The 24,734-nt window shown below is 37.2% G+C and overlaps 1 protein-coding gene across 1 annotated transcript in view; it reads right to left on the bottom strand.

Moving 5' to 3' along the window:
* Positions 1–21,744: 21,744 nt before the first annotated feature.
* The window catches only part of FAT4 (FAT atypical cadherin 4), a 337,983-nt gene continuing 334,993 nt past the window's right edge, over positions 21,745–24,734 (bottom strand). Inside the window, 1 exon segment of the mRNA XM_053703634.1 lies at positions 21,745–24,563. Within this exon segment, the coding sequence (XP_053559609.1) occupies positions 22,705–24,563 (1,859 nt within the window). The 3' untranslated portion in view covers positions 21,745–22,704.

The raw sequence follows: 24,734 nt of genomic DNA, 5'->3' as shown, positions 1-24,734 counted from the left end.
AAACTGTCCCCACATTTGAGCCTGAGGCTTTAATAGATCATTTATGCGAAGGTTTTATTCACACTAATTTTAAAAATAAATCAAATTTCTCTCCCAAACTCCAAAATAATGCTCACATAGAAATCTTCAGACAATTGGTTACTGATGATTTAGACTTGATCCCAAAAAGTTTAAACAAAAAGAGCAATCTTTATTGGAATGAGAAACAGGCCCTCCAGTCCCTAAGAAATGACAAGTCAATCGTCATAAGACAAGCCGATAAAGGCGGGGGGACTGTCATTCAGGATCTGACAGACTATCTAACAGAGGCAAATAGAATTTTGGATGACAAAAATTATTATATTAAAATGTCATCTAATCCAACTATTAAATATTTGGCAACCTTGGGCGATATAGTAGAGTGCGCTTTTAAAGAAGGTATAGTAAATAAAAAAGAAAAAAATTATTTAATTCCAACTGAACTGAATAGAGCTTTCTACTATCATCTCCCTAAGCTGCATAAAGATTCCAAATGTCCACCTGGTCGTCCGATAATCTCGGGAATAGGGAGCCTAACAGACAATGCTTCATCCTACGTTGACTTCTTTTTACAGAAGTACGTAGTAGGTTTAACCTCCTACATACGAGATTCATCGGACTTGATCAGTAAACTAGAAGAAATCAACATCACTTGTGATCTAATTTGGATCACATGCGATGTACAAGCCCTATACTCTAACATTCCGCATGTTATGGGTATTCAAGCTATTTCCGAATTTCTAGAGACAGACATATATCTACCGGATATGCAAAAAGATTTTATTCTATCATTAATTTCGTTCATCCTACACCATAATTATTTTATTTTTCAAGATGAATACTATCTTCAGGTCAGAGGGACGGCCATGGGTACCAGGTTCGCCCCCAGTTATGCAAATTTATACATGGGGTCATTCGAATAACAATATATTTATGACTCAAACGTTGGGGCGAACCTGGTATACTATGGCCGTTTTATAGATGATTTGATTGTCGTCTGGAAAGGCGACAAATCATCAGCAGAAAATTTTGTTAAACATCTAAACAATAACAATAGAGGCTTAAAATTCACTAGCACAATAGATGATAGTGGTGTTGTCTTTTTGAACTTATCTATACATTTTGATAATAATAGAATTGTTACTAGTACACATTTTAAACAAGTTGACTGTAACAGTTACCTTGACTATAGGAGCAATCACCATCGCCCATGGAAGATCAATGTGCCCTACGGGCAGTTTAAACGTGTCCGTAGGAATTGTAGCAACATAATAGATTATGAGTCTCAGAGCCAAATTCTTAAAAAAAGATTTAGAGAAAAAAGGTATCCGGAACATATCATTAACAGTGGATATGAGAGAGCTAAAAATGATGATAGAAATTCATATTTCTCAAAAAATCCTAATTTATCTCAAGAGAGCCGACAAAACCAAGTCATGTTCATTACAGAATACAATTGTAATCATGATATGATCAAAAGGAGCATAGATAAACATTGGAAAATCCTTATGAAGGATCCTATATTGGGTCAGTTGTTAGACACAAAACCAACAGTAGTTTTCAAAAAGGCACCAAACCTAAAAAGGATTTTAGCACCCAGTAAAATAGTTAAAAGCAAGGTCAAAACTATGCTAAATAAAAATAATGGAGAAAGATTGAATCATTTTGAGAATAAAAATACCATCAGTAAACGACTAAGAAAAGGCAGTTTCAAATGCAATAATAAGAAATGTAAGATGTGTGACCATATTACCAATAATGTGAACACATTTCAATCTAACGTTACTTCCAAAATATTCAGAATGAATAGTCGAATGACATGTGCATCTAACTATATAATATACTTGTTAACTTGCGTCTGTGGATATCAATATATAGGTCGCACCTGCAGACGCCTAAGTGTGAGATGGTCTGAACATTTTCGTAATATTAAAAAGAATTATAGATTACACAGTGTATCTAGACACTGTAATGCAAAACATGATGGAAATCCATGCTGTTTAAAAATAACTCCAATAGAACATATCTCTAAATCTGATTTTTACAACCGTTTCTTCAGATTAAGACAAAGAGAGACCTTTTGGATATACAGGTTACAAACCTTACATCCATTAGGTCTAAATATGAATATTGACCTTGCAGCCTTTAAATAATAAATAAACAATAAAACTACTAAAAGAATGAATAAATAAAATAATAACCATATATCATATAGGGATCAGTACTCAATAGTCAATAAGACACTCAAGTATGATAACATAAATAGGAATGCATGTGAGACACAGATCATAACATTTGATTGCCTACATAAAAATTATAGGTATATCAATGACATCAGCCACTAATAATGACACAATAGATTACCTTTGAGAAATCATTAGCTGAATACATAAGAACTAAAATACAAATAAGGAACAAAAATATGTTATTTGGGTCAAATGTTATAGAATACATATTATTCCAATCAGATTGAGCTCGCATTCTATTGGCTGTTCCGATCAGCCAATAGAATGCGAGCTCAATCTGATTGGCTGATTGGATCGGCCAATCGGATTGAACTAGATTCTGATTGGCTGATTCCATCAGCCAATCAGAAAATTCCTACCTTAATTCCGATTGGCTGATAGAATCCTATCAGCCAATCGGAATTCGAGGGACGCCATCTTGGATGACGTCCCTTAAAGGAACAGTCATTCGTCGTTCAGTCATCGGTCCGGATGGATGTTCCGCGCTGGATGTCTTCAGGATCCTGCCGCTTCGCTCCGGATGGAAGAAGATCGAAGATGCCGCTTGGAGAAGATGTTTGCCGGTCCGGATGTCCTCTTCTTGCCGGATAGGAGGAAGACTTTGGAGCCTCTTCTGGACCGGATTATGGATCGCCAACCCCCGCTTGGGTTGGATGAAGATCTTGGAGCCAGGAAGGATCGGTGATACCTGGATGGTGAAGACAAGGTAGGAAGATCTTCAGGGGCTTAGTGTTAGGTTTATTTAAGGGGGGTTTGGGTTAGATTAGGGGTATGTGGGTGGTGGGTTGTAATGTTGGGGGGGGGTATTGTATGTTTTTTTTTACAGGCAAAAGAGCTGAAATTCTTGGGGCATGCCCCGCAAAGGGCCCTGTTCAGGGCTGGTAAGGTAAAAGAGCTTGTAACTTTTTTAATTTAGAATAGGGTAGGGAATTTTTTATTTTGGGGGGCTTTGTTATTTTATTAGGGGGCTTAGAGTAGGTGTAATTAGTTTAAAATTGTTGTAATATTTTTCTTATGTTTGTAAATATTTTTTTATTTTCTGTAACTTAGTTCTTTTTTATTTTTTGTACTTTAGCTAGTTTATTTAATTGTATTTATTTGTAGGAATTGTGTTTAATTAATTTATTGATAGTGTAGTGTTAGGTTAATTGTAGGTAATTGTAGGTAGTTTATTTAATTATTTTATTGATAGGGTAGTGTTAGGTTTAATTATAACTTAGGTTAGGATTTATTTTACAGGTAAATTTGTTATTATTTTAACTAGGTAACTATTAAATAGTTCTTAACTATTTAATAGCTATTGTACCTGGTTAAAATAAATACAAAGTTACCTGTAAAATAAATATTAATCCTAAAATAGCTATAATATAATTATAATTTATATTGTAGCTATATTAGGATTTATTTTACAGGTAAGTATTTAGCTTTAAATAGAAATAAGTTATTTAATAAGAGTTAATTTATTTCGTTAGATAAATATTATATTTAACTTAGGGGGGTGTTAGTGTTAGGGTTAGACTTAGCTTTAGGGGTTAATCCATTTATTAGAATAGCGGTGAGCTCCGATCGGAAGATTAGGGGTTAATAATTGAAGTTAGGTGTCGGCGATGTTAGGGAGGGCAGATTAGGGGTTAATACTATTTATGATAGGGTTAGTGAGGCGGATTAGGGGTTAATAACTTTATTATAGTAGCGCTCAGGTCCGCTCGGAAGATTAGGGGTTAATAAGTGTAGGCAGGTGTCGGCGACGTTGTGGGGGGCAGGTTAGGGGTTAATAAATATAATATAGGGGTCGGCGGTGTTAGGGGTAGCAGATTAGGGGTACATAGGGATAACGTAGGTGGCGGCGGTTTACGGAGCGGCAGATTAGGGGTTTAAAAAAATATGCAGGGGTCAGCGATAGCGGGGGCGGCAGATTAGGGGTTAATAAGTGTAAGGCTAGGGGTGTTTAGACTCGGGGTACATGTTAGAGTGTTAGGTGCAGATGTAGGAAGTGTTTCCCCATAGGAAACAATGGGGCTGCGTTAGGAGCTGAACGCTGCTTTTTTGCAGGTGTTAGGTTTTTTTTCAGCTCAAACAGCCCCATTGTTTCCTATGGGGGAATCGTGCACGAGCACGTTTTTGAGGCCGGCCGCGTCCGTAAGCAACTCTGGTATCTAGAGTTGTATTTGCGGTAAAAATGCTCTACGCTCCTTTTTTGGAGCCTAACGCAGCATTTGTTTGAACTCTCGATACCAGAGTTAATTTTATGGTGCGGCCAGAAAAAAGCCCGCGGAGCGTTAACAGCCCTTTTACCGCCGAACTCCAAATCTAGGCCTTAGTATTTAGAGGACATAGACTGGTATCCCCATGATATAACGTAAGGTTAAGGATAATAGCATGGACTTCAATGGTGTTCGAAATAGATGTACTCACTGAGAACAATATATCCGCCCCCCTTAAAGGTGTGTTAGGTTTGAACTGTTGTGATTGGTTAGAAGAGGTACAAAAGCAGCGGGAATGTTACACTGTGTATTAAAGCCTGATGAAACGACCCTGTGTGGTCGAGAAACGCGTTGCTGATTTTAAAACATTTTAAATTAATTGTTTTTATAGTACCTTGTTGGAGTGGGTCATCTTTTTACCCTAGTATCATAACCAATCAATTTCCAGAAACTGCAGTGTTTAGGACACCTGGTTTGTCTACACTGTTGCTATTTTGCTCAATCGGACACTTGGAAGGAAGGTGTGTGAGCCCAAGGATTCGGGATTAGCTGCAACACTCACGTGACTGCGGGACGTTTGGTGCACGCCATTGGTTGGTCTTCCGGGCGACGGTTGAGGTCCCGGTCTGTCTTGCTAGGCACATTTTGGTGCCGCCGTGTTTGTAAGTATCCCTTCTATCTGTTACCTGAGCGTGTTTGCAGTTAGTGACGATATCACCCTATGTTTAGTGCCTTCTTTTCTTCAATATAGATACTCTTATTAAATAGTTAATAACTATTTAATAGATAACTAGTTAAAATAATTACAAAATTACCTGTAAAATAAATCCTAACCTAAGTTACAATTAAACCTAACACTACACTATCAATAAATAAATTAAATAAACTACCTACAATTATCTACAATTAAACCTAACACTACACTATCAATAAATTAATTAAATACAATACCTACAAATAAATACAATGAAATAAACTAACTAAAGTACAAAAAATAAAAAAGAACTAAGTTACAAAAAATAAAAAAATATTTACAAACATTAGAAAAATATTACAACCATTTTAAACTAATTACACCTACTCTAAGCCCCCTAATAAAATAACAAAGACCCCCAAAATAAAAAAAATGCCCTACCCTATTCTAAATTAAAAAAGTTCAAAGCTCTTTTACCTTACCAGCCCTTAAAAGGACCTTTTGTGGGGCATGCCCCAAATAATTCAGCTCTTTTGCCTGTAAAAAAAAAACATACAATACCCCCCCCACAACATTACAACCCACCACCCACATACCCCTAATCTAACCCAAACCCCCCTTAAATAAACCTAACACTAAGCCCCTGAAGATCTTCCTACCTTATCTTCACCATGCCAGGTTCACCGATCGCTCCAGGCTCCAAAATCTTCATCCAAGCCCAAGCGGGGGCTGGCGATCCATAATCCGGCTGAAATCTTCTATCAAGCGTCGGCTGAAGAGGTCCAGAAGAGGCTCCAAAGTCTTCATCCTATCCGGGAAGAAGAGGAGATCCGGACCGGCAACCATCTTGATCCAAGCGGAGTCTTCTATCTTCATCTGATGACGAACGGCTCCATCGTGAAGACCTCCAGCGCAGATCAATCTTCTTCCGACGTCCAACTGAAGAATGAAGGTTCCTTTAAGGGACGTCATCCAAGATGGCGTCCCTCGAATTCCGATTGGCTGATAGGATTCTATCAGCCAATCGGAATTAAGGTAGGAAAATTCTGATTGGCTGATGGAGTCAGCCAATCAGAATCAAGTTCAATCCGATTGGCTGATCCAATCAGCCAATCAGATTGAGCTTGCATTCTATTGGCTGATCGGAGCAGCCAATAGAATGCGAGCTCAATCTGATTGGCTGATTGGATCAATAAATTAAGGGCATTTTTTTTATTTTGGGGGTCTTTGTTATTTTATTAGGGGGCTTAGAGTAGGTGTAATTAGTTTAAAATTGTTGTAATATTTTTCTAATGTTTGTAAATATTTTTTTATTTTTTGTAACTTAGTTCTTTTTTATTTTTTGTACTTTAGTTAGTTTATTTAATTGTATTTATTTGTAGATATTGTATTTAATTAATTTATTGATAGTGTAGTGTTAGGTTTAATTGTAGATAATTGTAGGTATTGTATTTAATTAATTTATTGATAGTGTAGTGTTAGGTTTAATTGTAACTTAGGTTAGGATTTATTTTACAGGTAATTTTGTAATTTTTTTAACTAGGTAACTATTAAATAGTTATTAACTATTTAATAGCTATTGTACCTGGTTAATATAATTACAAAGTTGCCTGTAAAATAAATATTAATCCTAAAATAGCTACAATATAATTATAATTTATATTGTAGCTATATTAGGGTTTATTTTACAGGTAAGTATTTAGCTTTAAATAGGAATAAGTTATTTAATAATAGTTAATTTATTTCGTTAGATTTAAATTATATTTAATTTAGGGGGGTGTTAGGGTTAGGGTTAGACTTAGCTTTAGGGGTTAAAAAATGTATTAGAATAACGGTGAAATCCGGTCGGCAGATTAGGGGTTAATGTTTGAAGTTAGGTGTCGGCGATGTTAGGGAGGGCAGATTAGAGGTTAATACTATTTATTATAGGGTTATTGAGGCGGGAGTGAGGCGGATTAGGGGTTAATACATTTATTATAGTAGCGGTGCGGTTCGGTCGGCAGATTAGGGGTTAATTATTGTAGGTAGGTGGAGGCGACGTTGTGGGGGGCAGATTAGGGGTTAATAAATATAATATAGGGGTCGGCGGTGTTAGGGGCAGCAGATTAGGGGTACATAGGTATAATGTAGGTTGCGGCGGTGTACGGAGTGGCAGATTAGGAGTTAATAATAATATGCAGGTGTCAGCGATAGCGGGGGCGGCAGAATAGGGGTTAATAAGTGTAAGGTTAGGGGTGTTTAGACTCGGGGTACATGTTAGAGTGTTAGGTGCAGACGTAGGAAGTGTTTCCCCATAGAAAACAATGGGGCTGCGTTAGGAGCTGAACGCTGCTTTTTTGCAGGTGTTAGGTTTTTTTTCAGCTCAAATGGCCCCATTGTTTTCTATGGGGGAATCGTGCATGAGCACGTTTTTGAAGCTGGCCGCGTCCGTAAGCACCGCTGGAATTTAGAGTTGCAGTGGCGGTAAATTATGCTCTACGCTCCTTTTTTGGAGCCTAACGCACTGAAAACACAGCCATACTGTGGACTCTAAATACCAGCGGTATTTAAAAGGTGCGGGGGAAAAAAAGCACGCGTAGCTAACGCACCCCTTTGGCCGCAGAACTCTAAATCTAGCCGATACATTGGTGATTTTTGTACAATGTATATATATTTTTATTTGTTTGTGTTATGTTTTTTGGACTTTGGTGATATATTATGGAACATATGGTATCAGCGCTGCGAAATCTGTTGGCGCTCTACAAATACCTGATAATAATAATAATAATATGGTATTTATAGTCCTCAGATAATACTGAAGAGAAGTTAGAGAATTTTCAATAAGGAACTGCATGGTTATTGTTAAACTGCAGATAATTGACAAATATACAAGGGTGTTCTTTGTTTCATGTATATATATTTTTATTTCTTTATGTTATGTTTCGGACTTTGCCGATGTATAACGGAATATATCTCCAGTAAATAAAAAAAAGTTGTCTAAAAAAAAAACGGGATAAAAAGCCAACATTTTTTTATTTTATGAATCAGATTTTATTTCTATAGATCACTGAAAACATTTCTTCTTTGCTACATCAAGCAGCAGAAACATTTCAAGAATAATTTACAACACTGCTTACTTTAATAGATATACTGTATCTTTATATAGAATTACTATTATTTTTTCAGATAAACAAGCAATTTTATTCAACTTTCTAATTTACTCCTATTATCATTTTTTCTTCTTTCTCTTGGTATTTTTATTTTAAAAAGCAGGAATGAAAGCTTAAGCCCATTTTTGGTTTTGCACCCTGAATAGCACTTGCTAATTAAACAGTTCCTGTGTAGCACAGATAAAGCTTTATATTTACAAATTCTCCGGTAAATGGGCAAAGTTACCTCGTAGCTTCCTTCCTTGAGGTCTATCTCGGGACCCTCTTATCCGGACTGTGTAATTACCACTTGCTCTGTGTCTTTCCTTGTTACAAGTGTGATCCTTCACAGCAGCGATTTTGGCTCATCTCCAGCGTCCGTTTGCGAGTATCGGTTTCACTCGCTTAATACACAAACACTGCATGGAGGGCTTGGTTTGCCTTTACCAAACAGCTCACAGGTGAGTATCAGTTGCAGGGTTGATAATGCGTTCCGCCCCTCCCCTCAATGGGCTTCGTCAGATAGCAATTCGATTCCATCTCTTGGCTTTTATAGGCAAATTGATACTTGCTAAAAAGGCAGAGTTAAAATTCACATATTCTGCTGTGTAACATTGCAAATAGTGAGGAGAAAAAACGTTACACCAGTACATTATACAAGGGAATCTTTAAGGCTCAAAGCCCTTTTTGCTGTTATTTGGGGGTAGTCAGAGATAATCCCATCTAAGGAATTATCTGCTTGTAAAATATACCAATTCCTTTTTAATATTGTTCAAATCTTTTTTTTTTTAAATACTTTTTATTGAGGGTTTTTCATAATGACAACAAAGGACTATGGCATATACATATTTCAAAACATAGCAATGATTGTCACAATAACAATATAACAGGCGAAATAAAAATAAATATATATATAATGAATGCCAAAATGCATCTGAAAACCTCCTTTTATATTTTTATATGATAATGTGGGTAGCTATTATTCCAGGCCACAATGTTAAAAAAGGTACTCTGAAAGAGTACTGTAGCTACCAGATAGACCCATTTTATTCTGGACTAATTTGTCATATGTTAGAGTGCTTCTTATTGTTAAAGTCAGGGTCATAATATCAAGAGCTTTATAAAAAAAACAAGGGGGGAATTAGGGAATTGTCAGCGGGTAAGCACCGCTTATACAAATAATTTTTCTATATAACAATATTATAGCATATTTAAATAATTTGATGGAAATAATAATAATAGCACTATAAATAGCTATGGTCAACTATAGTGGGGGGGCGGGAGACCATAGAAATGTTAATGAGCAGGGTCACTTAATTATCGTTATATAACGTGTGGCGTATAACGCTGCACTATACGAGAGTTAAATGTAATTTGCAATAGGTATCCAAAAAGGGTAGGTATAGCTCCAGTCTGGTTAGGGTGAGATCTATGTTTCATCATTGGAGCATTTATGCAGTATCTCCCCTCGGGAATATTGTCACCACTGGACAGAGATGGTTAGGGGATATTGGATATGACCCGCTCACAGATAAAGAGCGGGAAAGGGTGAGGGGAGATACAGTCTGTAAAGAAATATCATGGGAGCTAGCGGCTCTATAAAGAAGAGGCCCGGGAATATTTAGAATAGATAAAAAAAATAAAAAATATGTTGGGAGTAGGGCATTGCCCTATTTCCTAAGTTTTAGTCAATGTCTGAATAACTCTGTGCTATTAACAAGGCGTCATACTATACAGGGCTTGCCAACACAGTCTTGAGTGAACAGTCTGTCTGTAGATACATCTACGACATGTGATTTCAAACTATTTGTATAAAACTTTATGTAAAACTAACATTTAACTTAAAGAGATTTGGTATAGGTTAGTATCTAGTATTTTCATTACAAGGCATTAAACAAGACAGGTATAGAAATAATAAACTTAACAGCAGCTAATCTACAAATATATCGATGCTATATAATTTCAGCATATTTGCATAAGGTTTTACATGAAATTAATATCGAAAACTAGGGTTCCCAACATCTAAACATGCTCTGGTAGCTTATCTCAGAGAACAGTCATAGTGGCATGTGAACATCCTATTTGAAACATCTGAAGAGAGCGCTAGCAAAGATAAATAGGTTATTGCAGGGGTATGATATTTTATAGTAAATACAAAACATTTGTATCTTCCAAACCCCCATCTGGAGTCTAAGACAATCCTGTCCACCTATTTTGAAACTGCCTAGATTGGGTTATAACATAGCAAATACTTCCATCTCTTTCAATAAAAAAGCATGTTAGGCAATGCATCTCCATAGAAACAGGGATATGTTTTTAATACTAACTACGTACTAAATGTATTGCATGAGTATGCTATGACTATTATTTATAATCAGGTAACTTAGGAGTTAACTATGACATGTCAAAATTAAACATTGCAGAAGAACATGAAAACTAGAGCATAGTGAGCAATTTTATAAGGTTCTGAGGTATATGGCCTCTATTTAAGTGCAATATATCTTTTTGTCATAGATATAACCATAATATTTGTGCACTAGACTAATACAGGACTGAAATCTATACCTTATGTTTGAATAATTTACCCTCAGGTATCTAGGACTTCATTTAGAGAGTAAAATTTGTAAAGAAGTGTACAGTAACATTAAACACCACAATAGAATCTTAACAGAAATATTATAACAATAGTGTTGAAGCAACCATACAACTTTAATAAAGTAAAATTATGTAGCTTGTTATTTATCTCTTAAAGGCTACTAAAGACTAACTGCCAGCAGAGAAGAGAGACAAAAAAAAAAAAAAAAAAAAAAAGAACTGTCAAAGTCACAAGCAATATCAGTATCTGGCAGCGACTATAAGTTACCCTCAAGCAGATATAAATATAAAGCATGATAACACTGCAGCCAAAACATCTAGTTCTTGTTGGAAAGGGGAGTTACATATTAGGAAAGGCCAATATGCCCACTAAGTAACTGGGTGTGTACATACTAGGACAGAGCAAACCCTAATTACTAACCTGGTTCATAAAACAACTCTTAATAGATAATAGTATACAGAACAATAAAAATACACATGTACCAGCTTCATATAACAGAATTGTTGCTCATAACTAAGACCATTAACAAAAGGAAGGTTACTGGATAACATAGGAAGTGCAGCTTCTATTAATAAAAGGTTTAGACTTAACAATTGCCCTGTGACCATAAGAAACAGGTTATGTATATATATAAGAGTTTGCAGAGCTTCATTTTCAAACTGTGTGGACAGTCATGTAGGGAGAATATAAACGGGTGAGAGATATAGATATTACTGTTTGTGTAACAAACTGCGAACCTTGAAACCTCTGTCGCTGGTTTAACAGTATATTTCAAAACACACCATACAGTGACCATACCTAAAAACAAGCCCTAGATAATATGGTATACTGTATTTAAAGGCATTGTGTCAATGGTATATCCTAATATCGAGATGACTTCATCCATCTTATCTCCGTGCAGCGGTGGTAGTGTTCTGTTCACCCAGTGCCGCTGAAGACCTCCGATTACCCGACACCCAAACGATACCAATTACCAAGCAGCCCGGTGCTCCGGAGGCTCAAACTGCTCATCAGCACTGACCGCACTCTACCCGGTATTGAGACATGCCTCGTTAAATCACATGTGTTTGCAGAGGGACCGTGCAACGTTATAACGTCGTGATATCCAGTGATGCCAGGAGTGTCATGAGATTTCAGATTCCCGGAATACGCGGGAGCCATAGACCGTTCTGAGTATGGACTAGTGGTGCAGGGTACCGGGCCCATACAGGTAACAAACAAGAACCTAAGATCTTCACTTTTCGCTAGTGTGGGGATATGTGCTGTCTTCTCTACCGGCTGACTATCGCCTAGTGCTTCTACTGCTGGGAGCAGTGCAATCGTCGCCCACAGTTCAGTGTGTCCTGGAAGGATTCCATTTTGAGACGCCATGCTTTGAGATCCCTTCTCAGTGAGGGTAGCTATCTCATCGTTAGGAAAGGCTTGCAAAACTCTGTCTTCACCCCTGCACACCGCCACAAGATCCTCATAGTGATCGTCCAACTTAGCATGCAGATGTTCGAGTAAGGACCGCAGTGTGAGGCAGGAAGTCTCCATGTTCAGGCCACACAGAAGGCCGCAATCCCCTGCGCCCTCTGCCCTTGATCTTATAGCGATGGCAGGGACAATCGTGTCTGGGAAAATGCAAGTAAAGTTCAGTGTAGACTATTAGGAGGCTGTTAATATAGTAGTTAAACTAGTATTAAGAAATAGGTAGTCTCTTTAGATTATTTGTGATCAGAGCTCCAGAAATTAGCGACCATCCATATTGGCAGTTGGCTCCGCCCCCCCATATTGTTCAAATCTTATTCCAATGGCTATTGTATCTGGGGATGAACCTAAATGGAACAAAATCGAAGAAGGATGATGACACAAATAGCATTTCTTGTCTAGAACTTTTTCTAGCCCGTGTCCAAGCTTTTTTCACCTGCCTATTGAAGTAGCCTCTGGCTTTAAACCTGATTCCTTAGATGGGATTATCTCTGACTACCCCCAAATAACAGCACAAAAAGGCTTTGAGCCTTAAAGATTCCCTTGTCCATAGTTAGTATTTAAGAGGCACCCCCACCAAAAATTGGTTGACAAGTAATTGGCCCAGGACAGGTAGTCAGCCCTGTGGGAGATGTGTGTACTGCAGCCATATGATGTGAACTAAAACATTCTATACAGACGTAGACCGTGTTTTTAAAATAAAACAATGGATTAACTGCAATTCCGCAGGTGTGATTTACCTTCTGTCCTGTTCATGCCTGCTTTTTTACATCGGAAAAATGACAAGAGAATTAAAAGATAGAGTGAGAGAACATAGGTATGATATCAAACATGTAAACATAGACAGCCCCATAAGGAGACACTTCACAGAAAAACATGGATCTAACTCTGATGAGTTAACAATTATTGGCATTGAACAAGTTAAGCCCAAGAGGAGAGGAGGTAATATTGATATAATTCTGCTTCTGAAAGAGTCCAAATAGATGTATGTGTTAAATATGCTATCACCAAATGGTTTAAAGGGACAGTCTAGTCCAAAACAAACTTTCATTATTCGGATAGAGAATGTAATTTTAAACAATTTTCCAATTTACTTCTTTCACCAATTTTGCTTTGTTCTCTTAGTTGAAAGCTAAATCTAGGAGGTTCATATGCTAATTTCTAAGCCCTTGAAGGCCGCCTCTTAGCTCAGGGCATTTTGACAGTTTTTCACCACTAGAGGGTGTTAGTTCATGTGTTTCATATAGATAACACTGTGCTCATGCACATGGAGTTACCTAGGAGCCTGCACTGATTGGCTAAAATGCAAGTCTGTCAAAAGAACTGAAATAAGGGGCAGTTTGCAGAGGTTTAGATACAAGGTAATCACAGAGGTAAAACATGTATTATTATAACTGTGTTGGTTATGCAAAACTAGGAAATGGGTAATAAAGGAATTATCTATATTTTAAAACAATAAATATTCTGGTTTAGAATGTCCCTTTAAATGAGAAGCTAGAGTTTGCAAGTTTTTTGTAACCAGGAAAAATCTTATAACCTACCTACCAGAATAAAGGGTTTTTCATTGAATGCCAGACATTAGTCAAATGGGAAAATGTATTTTCTTCCACTTGAAACAATGTAGCAATACATACACTCAGGCAAAATTATGCAACAATATGTTACAATGTTGCTAATTTGTTGATTCATGAAAATTGACCAATATCCTATCATGTATGTACATTCATCATTTGTAGTAAATAGTTGTTTTAACAGGTTAAAACAGGCTATTTGCCATGTAACAGGCTATTTGCCATGTTACACAGCAGAATATGTGAATTTTAACTCCAGCTTTTTAGCAAGTGGCAATTTGGCTATAAAATTTGGCTAATTCTGACAAAGCCCCAAAGACTGCCCATTGAGGGGAGGGGCGAAACGCGTCATCAACCCTGCAATTGATACTCACCTGTGAGCTGTTTGGTAAAGGCGAACCAAGCCCTCCATGTGGTGTTTGTGTATTAAGCGAGTGAAACCGATACTCGCAAACGGACGCTGGAGATGAGCCAAAATCGCTGCTGTGACGGATCACACTTGTAACAAGGAAAGACACAGAGCAAGTGGTAATTACACAGTCCAGATAAGAGGGTCCCGAGATAGACCTCAAGGAAGGAGGCTACGGGGTAACTTTGCCCATTTACCGGAGAATTTGTAAATATAAAGCTTTATCTGTGCTGCACAGGAACTGTCTGTATACTTTTCCATTTTGGATTGGAGCATGCAGTTGCACTAAGTGCTCCTTATACCTACTATCACCTTATCCAAGTTTTCTGTCTATATTTGGGACATTTTTAAGGAGCGTGCCAAGGCACTTATGTGCTCCAAGTATTGTGTGTATATACCATATATATATGTTGTCCCAATTTTCAGGCATGTTATAATGGTTTATGTTATGTTTAAGGTATATAATAAATAACATTAGCTTTATCAAGTGTATCTTTGCACAAGCAGTTCACCGGAACTGCTTGTGCAATGATAAATGCAGACAGTGTATGCTGTCGGCATTTATCAATGTCTGGCGGACATGATCCACTACAGCAGATCATGTCTGCCAGACATTGATAAATCGGCCCCATTGTATTTAGATGTCCCACCCCTAAGCATACTCTTACATTTCAGTTCAGTTAAACAGTTTTGCTGAACAAGACAGAAGAAAATCAGTGGATGACTTAAAAAGCGGACTTTCCATTTGTTAAAAAAAGTTACTTTTTATTTTGCCCATTTTGAAATTTAAAATATATGAAACTTATTTTTACAGAATAGCATTTCTCACTCACACGACATTCATAGGTTGTTATGTGTTAGGGATTATATCGCCTTCTTCAATGTGGAAATAACAGTTCTAAAATGTTAATTGAATTATTAAAGAATGTGAACATATTTCCATTCCATTTTCTTTTACAAATTAGGTTTTCTTTGTAGAACTCAATTTCTGAGATTCACCAGATTAACCACTGTTACAACTATCTGCTTGTTTCCATTGAGTTATTAAAAAAATGGACCCATTAACTACTGAAGTTGCCAACAGCTAAACGTAGTTTACAGCTCAATTTTAGTACCAGGTTTCCATTGAAATATTTTGTGCAATGTGGGCAGTCAGTCTTTTCGTGTATGTATGTTGACATTGAGGCCTAGTTATCAACGTGTCTACTTTACCTGCCTTCGCCGGTCCAATACGCCCACCTAAGCTCGCCTACCTTCGCCGCCGCGGACCTGCAAAATTTCGCCTAAGTTATAAAAAAAGCTGTCAAAAAGCGTGCACCAAGTACGGGGCGATGAGCAGCGGACTGTGATAGTTATCACTCATCCGATCTCGCTGCTCTTCGGCTTTTTGACAGCTTTATTGATAAGCTGTCACTAAGCACCCACACTAACTACACTGTTCTACCCCCTATACCGGCACCCCCGGAGCCTCCCGCAACTAAATAAAGTTATTAACCCCTAAACCACCGCTCCAAGACCCCGCCGCAACTCTTATAAATGTATTAACCCCTAAACTGCCGCTCCCGGACACCATCGCAACCTGCATTATACCTAGTAACCCCTATCCTGCCCCCCTATACCGTCGCCCTCTATAATAAAGTTATTAACCCCTATCCTGCTGATCTCGCACCTCGCCGCAACTAAATAAATAGTTAAACCCCTAAACCGCCGCTCCCGGACCCCGCCGCAACCTATATTAAACTTATTAACCCCTAATCTGCCCCCCACTACACCGCCGCCACTGTAATAAATTTATTAACCCCTAAACCTAAGTCTAACACTAACCCTAAAACCCCCCTAACTTAAATATTAATTAAATAAATCTAAATAATATTTCTATTATTAACTAAATTAATCCTATTTAAAACTAAATACTTACCTTTAAAATAAACCCTAAGATAGCTACAATGTAATTAATAATTACATTGTAGCTATTTTAGGATTTATATTTATTTTACAGGTAACTTTGTATTTATTTTAGCTAGTTAGAATAGTTATTAAATAGTTATTAACTATTTAATTACTACCTAGCTAAAAGAAATACAAAATTACCTGTAAAATAAATCCTAACCTAAGTTACAATTAAAACTAACACTACACTATCATTACATTAATTAAAAAAATAAATTAACTACAAATAACTACAATTAAATACAATTACATAAACTAACTAAAGTACAAAAAATAAAAAAAGCTAAGTTACAAAAAAAATAAAAAAAATAAGTTACAAACATTAAAAAATATTACAACAATCAGCCAATCAGATTTTTCCTACCTTAATTCCGATTGGCTGATAGAATCCTATCAGCCAATCGGAATTGAAGGGACGCCATCTTGGATGACGTCCCTTAAAGGAGCCTTCATTCGTCGGTAGTCCATCGGGAAAGAAGGATGTTCCGCGTTGGCGGGATGAAGATGGATCCTGAAGAAAGAAGATTGAAGACCCCGCTTGGAAGATGACATCGCCCGGATGGAAGACTTCTTCAGCGCCGCTTGGAAGATGACATCGCCCGGATGGAAGACTTCTTCAGCGCCGCCTGGAGGATTACTTCATCGGATGGAAGACTTCTTCAGCACCCCTTGGAGGATCACTTCTGCCGCTCCGGATCTCCTCTTCGGTTCCATCGGTGGGTCGGCTGGCTGAAGACAACTCAAGGTAGGATGATCTTCAGGGGGGTAGTGTTAGGTTTATTTTAAGGGGGGTTTGGGTTAGATTAGGGGTATGTGGGTGGTGGGTTTTAATTTTGGGGGGGTTGTATTTTTCTTTTATAGGCAAAAGAGCAGTTTTCTTTGGGGCATGCCCCGCAAAAGGCCCTTTTAAGGGCTGGTAAGGCAAAAGAGCTTTGAACTTTTTTAATTTAGAATAGGGTAGGGAATTTTTTTAATTTTGGGGGGCTTTGTTATTTTATTAGGGGGCTTAGATTAGGTGTAATTAACTTAAAATTGTTGTAATATTTTTTTAATGTTTGTAACTTATTTTTTGTAACTTAGCTTTTTTATTTTTTGTACTTTAGTTAGTTTATGTAATTGTATTTAATTATAGTTATTTGTAGTTAATTTAATTAATGTAATGATAGTGTAGTGTTAGGTTTAATTGTAACTTAGGTTAGGATTTATTTTACAGGTAGTTTTGTATTTCTTTTAGCTTGGTAGTTATTAAATAGTTAATAACTATTTAATAACTATTCTAACTAGCTAAAATAAATACAAAGTTACCTGTAAAATAAATATAAATCCTAAAATAGCTACAATGTAATTATTAATTACATTGTAGCTATCTTAGGGTTTATTTTACAGGTAAGTATTTAGTTTTAAATAGGAATAATTTATTAAAGTATAGTGTAGTGTTAGGTGTAATTGTAACTTAGGTTAGTTTTTATTTTACAGGTAAATTTCTCTTTATTTTAGCTAGGTAGCTATTAAATAGTTAATAACTATTTAATAGCTATTGTACCTAGTTAAAATAAATTGAAAGTTACCTGTAAAATAAAAATAAATCCTAAGATAGCTACAATATAATTATTATTTATATTGTAGCTATATTAGGGTTATTTTAAAGGTAAGTATTTAGGTTTAAATAGGATTAATTTAGTTAATAATAGAAATATTATTTAGATTTATTTAATTAATATTTAAGTTGGGGGGGTTTTAGGGTTAATGTTAGACTTAGGTTTAGGGGTTAATAAATTTATTACAGTGGCGGTGGTATAGTGGGGGGCAGGATAGGGGTTAATAAATGTATTATAGGTGGCGACGGTGTAGGGGGGGCAGATTAGGGGTTAATAAGTTTAATATAGGTTGTGGCGGGGTCCTGGAGTGGCGGTTTAGGGGTTAAACTATTTATTTAGTTGCGGCGAGGTGCGGGATCAGCAGGATAGGGGTTAATAACTTTATTATAGAGGGCGGCGGTATAGGGGGGGCAGGATAGGGGTTAATAGGTATCATGTAGGTGGCGGCGGGGTCTGGGAGCAGCGGTTTAGGGGTTAATACATATATTATAGTTGCGGCGGGGTCAGGGAGCGGCGGTTTAGGGGTTAATATGTATAGAGTAGCTTGCGGTGGGCTCCGGGAGCTGCGGTTTAGGGGGTAATAACTTTATTTAGTTGCGGCGGTGTAGGGGGGACATATTAGGGGTGTTTAAACTCGGGGTACATGTTAGGGTGTTAGGTGCAGACATCTCCCATAGGAATCAATGGGATATCTGGCAGCAGCGAACATGAGCTTTCGCTATGGTCAGACTCCCATTGATTCCTATGGGATCTGCCGCCTCCAGGGCGGCGGATTGAAAACCAGGTACGCTGGGCCGGAAAAGTGCCGAGCGTACCTGCTAGTTTTTTGATAACTAGCAAAAGTAGTCAGATTGTGCCGCACTTGTGTGCGGAACATCTGGAGTGACGTAAGAATCGATCTGTGTCGGACTGAGTCCGGCGCATCGAAGCTTACGTCACAAAATTCTACTTTTGCCGGTCTCTAGCCTTTGATAACTAAGGCGAATCAGCCTCGCCACAAATATGCTGCGGAATTCCAGTGTATTTGAGGTTGACGGCTTGATAACTACCCCCCATTGTGTTTACGCTTCCATCTCAACGTCAGATTTCGAGAAAATCGCCCCATAACAAATTTAGATTATAAAAGTTGTGTTTAGCAATTGCGCTTCTTACCTGTGATTGGATAGAGAGGGAAAGACACGGTAGTTAGTTGCAGTGCTGGGAGGTTGGTGTTTTTTATGCCAGGTAAAGTGATTTGGTCACCTAATAAATAATCAAAGAATTTAAATGAATTTATTTTAACCCCTTACACAAAACTGACGTATACATATGTCATGTGGTACATGGCCCATTGTACTGCATAACGTATATATATACATTGCAGCTTCAGGAAGTTCCAGCAGTCTCTGCTGTAAAGTGACAGCCAAAAGCTACTGTTCTTGAGCTGCAGGCATCTTTCTTCATATGGTAACAGAGCACAATCGGCGCTCCATTACCATATGAAGGCAGATTGCCATATTGGTGCATACAGTGAAACGGTCTGTATCACTGTCTGTAACAATCTATTTCAGTGGCAGTAGGAGGTGCGGGAGGGAAGTAGGGAGGCGGAGGGGGGAGGGAGTCAGGGAGGTGAGAGGTGTCAGGGTAATCCTTACTCAAGAATACTATAACCCTTGCCAGCTTATCAACCCATTTACTGCCAGAAATGTATGTTTCGCAGTGGTCTTCTAAAAAAGCAATGGCTAAGCCATGTATGTCTGCTATTTCTAAACAAAGATGACCTCAGAGAAGCATTTACATTAATTTGTGTTATAACTGCATATGCGGAATGTAAATAATTTCAGTGAGAAACACAAAGTTTGTTTAATATGATCGCATTTGGCAGCAAAACAGGGGCATGAAATATACCAAAATGGGCCTAGATCAATACCTTGGGTTGTCTGCTAAAAAAATAAAATAAAGTTTTGATAGGTAAATAAAAAGAAACAAAGCTTTATTTCTGTTTAAGTGGAACTGATAAACAAAAAATCACTAGCATTTTAGGCAAGTTTTTCTCCGAAATCCCTAGTAGCGAAGGGGTTATATTAAGATCAGCCATTTTTTTATTTGTTTTTTATTTATTGTTAAATGTATTTTTATATGTAATATTTAGTGCTGCGCCATGCATAGGTATAGTTGGAGTTATGTGCTTGGTTTTATTTTTTATATGAAGTACATTTTGAAATATAATTAAGAGCATAACTCCAATCTGTCTGGGGATGCACTAAATATTACATATAAAAATACAATTAAAAAATAGAAAAGCTTGCATTGTTTGCAAACTTTAAGATCTTAATAGGAAGAAAAAAAATATGTAATATTTCCTAATATTTAGTGCTTATTTTTCCTCTTTTACACCTAGCTCAGTATACCCGATGTTTAAGACCTTATACAGCTTCCAACAGTGTTTTTCCTGTTTGTGAGTTCAATGGAAAATAGGTGTAAACCTGCACTTTTTGGAAGCAGTCAGACTCATGCTGCCGTATCGGTGGAAAATGCGGCATTGGAAACTGTCGATAAGCTTAAAGGGCCAGTAAACCTAAAAAAATAATGTTATATAATTCTGCACATAGTGCAGAATTATTTAACATTACATTAGCAGCAGCTTTATAAAACCTAATATTCCCTGTGAATTTTTATAAAAAAGTACCGTTTTTCAGACCCGCTCTCTGTGCTCTTCTGAGCGGGTCTGTTTTTATCACAGAGCGCATCTGGCCAGCTGTCTAGTCACAGCCAGGCCCGACCACGCCATTATACTCAGTGCAGCTCGCTCCTGCTCTGTCTGACAGCGGGAGCGAGTTGCACTGAGTATAATGGCGCGGTCGGGCCGAGCTGTGACTAAACAGCTGGACAGATGTGCTCTGTGATAAAAACAGACCCGCTCAGAAGAGCACAGAGAGCGGGTCTGAAAAACGGTCATTTTTTTATAAAAATTCACAGGGAATATTAGGTTTTATAAAGCTGCTGCTAATATAATGTTATATAGTTATGCACTATGTGCAAAATTATATAACATTATTTTTTAGGTTTACTGGCCCTTTAATGCTTTCCAACAGCATTTTTTTGTTTTGTGAAAACATTTACGGCTCAATGAAAACAAGCCCTATGTTGGTTAAAAGTTGTGGTGATTAGCTTCCATAATGAAAAGAGAACGCTATGCAATTTTTGAAAAATGTTATCTAGTGTACTACCAAAATAAAGATGGATTAGAAAGCACACATTAAAGTTAAAGCATATAAATTGTGTGTGTGTGGGGGGGGTGCTTTGTCTTCATCAAGCTACTACATCTACAGGTGGAAAAGGTATTAGCTATGATAAGACTTAATTCATGTAATGTCCCTTTAAACAGAGCATGAAAAAAAAAATTGTACACGGACAAAAAAGTTAAGAAAAATGACATGCTATATTTCTTTATGAATAGCAACCCTGAACTTCTATGTGTTTAATCCCACAAAGGTGCAGCTCAGGAACTGCCACTGAACCAATCAGCAGCACTAGTTGCATGACTAAGATGTGTAACGGATTTGAGCGGCATTTTCTGTTTGAGACCAGCAGTGCTCTGCAACTTCCGAGCGGTACTTCTACTGTGTGTTTAACCCCTATGCAGTGTTAAACACATAGTAGTGCAGGATAGCTAGTCTTAAAATGACATGCTCTAAACAATTAGAGCATGCAATTTTTGTTTACTATTATAGCCCTTTAAATATGTAATATGTGTCTATTGTTTATGTTGTAGAGTATTTAAACAGCATTTCAAATTGCCATCATCAATACATAAGAATAAAATACCTGAGTAAGTTTTGCAACTGTAAAAGTGTAAACCTAAAATCCACACAGACATGTTAAATAAATATCTTAATTTTATTATTGACATTTACAAGAAGAAAGGCATATTTTTATGTTACAGTTGTATCAAAATTCAAAAAAATATGAATGTTACACAAGTAACAGATATTTTTAAAGAAAAGCATTTTCTTGCTTTCCCTGAAAGTAAGAAAACTATTCAGCATAGCAAAATATCCATATCAAAAACATAGTCTGAGTAAAAGTAATTGTAAAAAATATCCACAGTACAAATATCACTATGGTGACGTTTCAAATTTCAACATACAAATTGAAAAATCTAGGATAAGTTTCTCTACTAAGTTCTAGATTCCTAGATTTGTTAGTGAACAACTGATATTTAGAAACTGTAGTTCTTACAAAAATATATTTTTGTCAAAGTAACATTTTGTAATCTTGAAATACAATTTAATGTTTGCAAAAGGGAATGAACTCTTTTAAAATACAGTTATTGTAAGAAGGCCCTAAAGTGCTGATCTTAAATATACTTATAACCCTTTATTGCCAGGATGTAATGAACAAACCACAACTTTGTGCCCTATAATACACTGTTACATATAAAACAAATGCTGAACGCAAAATAATTTGCAATGGTTTTTACACAGACTGAACTTGACTTCCACACAGGTCTCTAGAACAGGACCGAAATTGCTGAAGAGCATAAAATATAATGTAGCTAATAATAATCCATTGAAATGAGGACATTTATTTGAATTAGTGCATGCTGAATTTCAATCTGTAAAGTGTAAAGCATGCAAAAAAATGAATAATAAAGGAAATTGCTTTAAATAAAGTTCTGTCCTTTGCAGCAGCAATATGGTTATTATTTTAATTGTGTCCCTTCAGATTATGAACGTTCACTGGCCTGCTCTTAAAATGGAGACTTTCAGTTGTAAACAGCCATACAATGGATTGACTGTTAAATAGTTTTGCATATTGACAATCCAAGTATGCTATATCTAGACATATTGTTCTGCTTCTCCATCTTTGGAAACCGATTTAGCTGTACCTCCTCTGTTTTCCTCATTAACATCCGCTGATGTCTTTTCAGGAAGTGAAGCCAAATCTTTAAAAACATCTACATAATGTCCAAACCCTGGTCCCCAGTTTAACAAATTGTCCCAATTGAAATTACCAGCTTGTTGGGTTAGTTTCATTGGTAATGCATCAGCTGGTAAAGTAGCTGTGTTTCCAGGTCCTCCTTCAGCTCTTCGGCCTGGGTATCTCCTAGGCTTTGATCTAGCACCATAATTGTCTTCATCATCTGCATCTGACTCATTAACTTGAGTTAGTTTTGGCATCCTTGATGTGTATACCATGGGCTTGTCTCTATCATATTCCATCTCTGAGCAAGTAAAAGACTCATGTGAATCACTATCAGATGAGGATTCTGGAGCTGGAATTCCATCTGCTGGATTCCTTACTCTAGAAAGGGGTCTCTGACAATCTTCCTCAGAGGAGGATCTTCCATGGTCTGCACTACAGATGCTTGGATTTCGTGGTCGAGGAGTATTAAGCCTTTCAACCTCCTCTATTGAAAGTCCAACAGGAGGTCCACTCTCCATAGGAATTTGGCCTATAGGTTGCTTAAGACGACTCCCTGGCCTTGAAGTATGACCTGCCATAGTTTGTGGGCTTTTGCTTCTTCTCCCCAGTCTTGTAGCATAGTTGAAAATCCCAGGCTGGCAAACATCATTATGCATATCTAAAGGACTGCCTTCCCTTCTTGATAAGTGCAGCTCTCGCGCCGGACTGCTTCTGTAAAATGTTGATGACTTGGAAAATGGTGCAGGACTGTGACGAGACAGTGGATTAGGGGGAGGACAACCTGAATGACCCAGAGTAGCTGTTCTAAGTCCCTGGCTATATGAAGGTTGATATGTTAGACTACTTGCCCCCAATGGCAGTGGAGACTGTCTTGCAAAGCCAAGAGGGCTGTGCCTTTGTATAGAGAATTTAGGTGTATGGCTTCGGAACTGCTTATAATGCTGAATAATATCTGCATCAGAAGGAGCAATGCTACTGGCATTGTCAATATCATAGTGTTCTATCTCAGTTTCAGGGAGAGCCAAAGGAGCACTAGGTATTATTTCAGAGTTATGATGTATATCAGTCTCATCATAGATTAAATATGGATTTTCTCTTTCAATTATGTCTGGTTTTGGGTTCCCTTCAGGTTGTTTCCTTATAGTCATGTCATCACCATAAGGTGGAATATTGTCAGGATCATCAAATGCAACATTCTCACTTCCCTTTTTCTTCTTTTCTTTGGGTTTCTTCTCTTCTTTTGGCACTTTTGTTTTTCTTCCTCTACATTGATTGCATAGAATTAAACTAAGAACCAACAGAGCAAGAACGGTTGCACAGCTGCCTACAATTGCAGGAACAGCCCAAAGTGGGAGGGACGGATCCTCAACATGTGATATCAAAACACATATATGTCCTCCATTTATTCCACTCTTGCATATGTTACCCTGAGGGCAAGTAACACCAACACAGACTGTTGCCATTTCACAAAACTTTCCTGTGTATGAGTCAGAACAAATGCAAGTAAATCCAGATTGTGATTTAGGCTCACAGCTGCCACCATTTTGACAGGGATTTGAGGAACAGTCTCCAGGAGGAACACATGAATATGCGTGCCATTGATTTATGCATATTAAGTCTCCCCAACATGGGTTACTTGCACAAATATTGGGACCTCGGCAACCAATCTTAGCTGATGTGTCAGATTTGGATATGCTAACCAAGTTGTGCTTGCCACTAAATGGAAGATTTTCTCGGTTATACTTCACATAAGCAATACAGCCGTCAAAACCTAAAAAAAAAATAAAAAAAATAGGTTAACCGCATATAAAAAACATTTCAAATATTAGTAAACCAATATATTTTCCAAAAAATAAATTCTTAAAAATATTTAGCTACTTAGATTTCCTTAAACATAACTGTGTTTTGTTAACTTCCAGATACAAATAAAGACAAATATATA

This window comes from Bombina bombina, chromosome 2 (genome assembly GCF_027579735.1).
Source record: "Bombina bombina isolate aBomBom1 chromosome 2, aBomBom1.pri, whole genome shotgun sequence".
Lineage (NCBI taxonomy): Eukaryota > Metazoa > Chordata > Amphibia > Anura > Bombinatoridae > Bombina > Bombina bombina.
The sequence above is the reverse complement of the archived record's forward strand: the minus strand, read 5'-3'. Positions and strand labels throughout refer to the sequence as shown.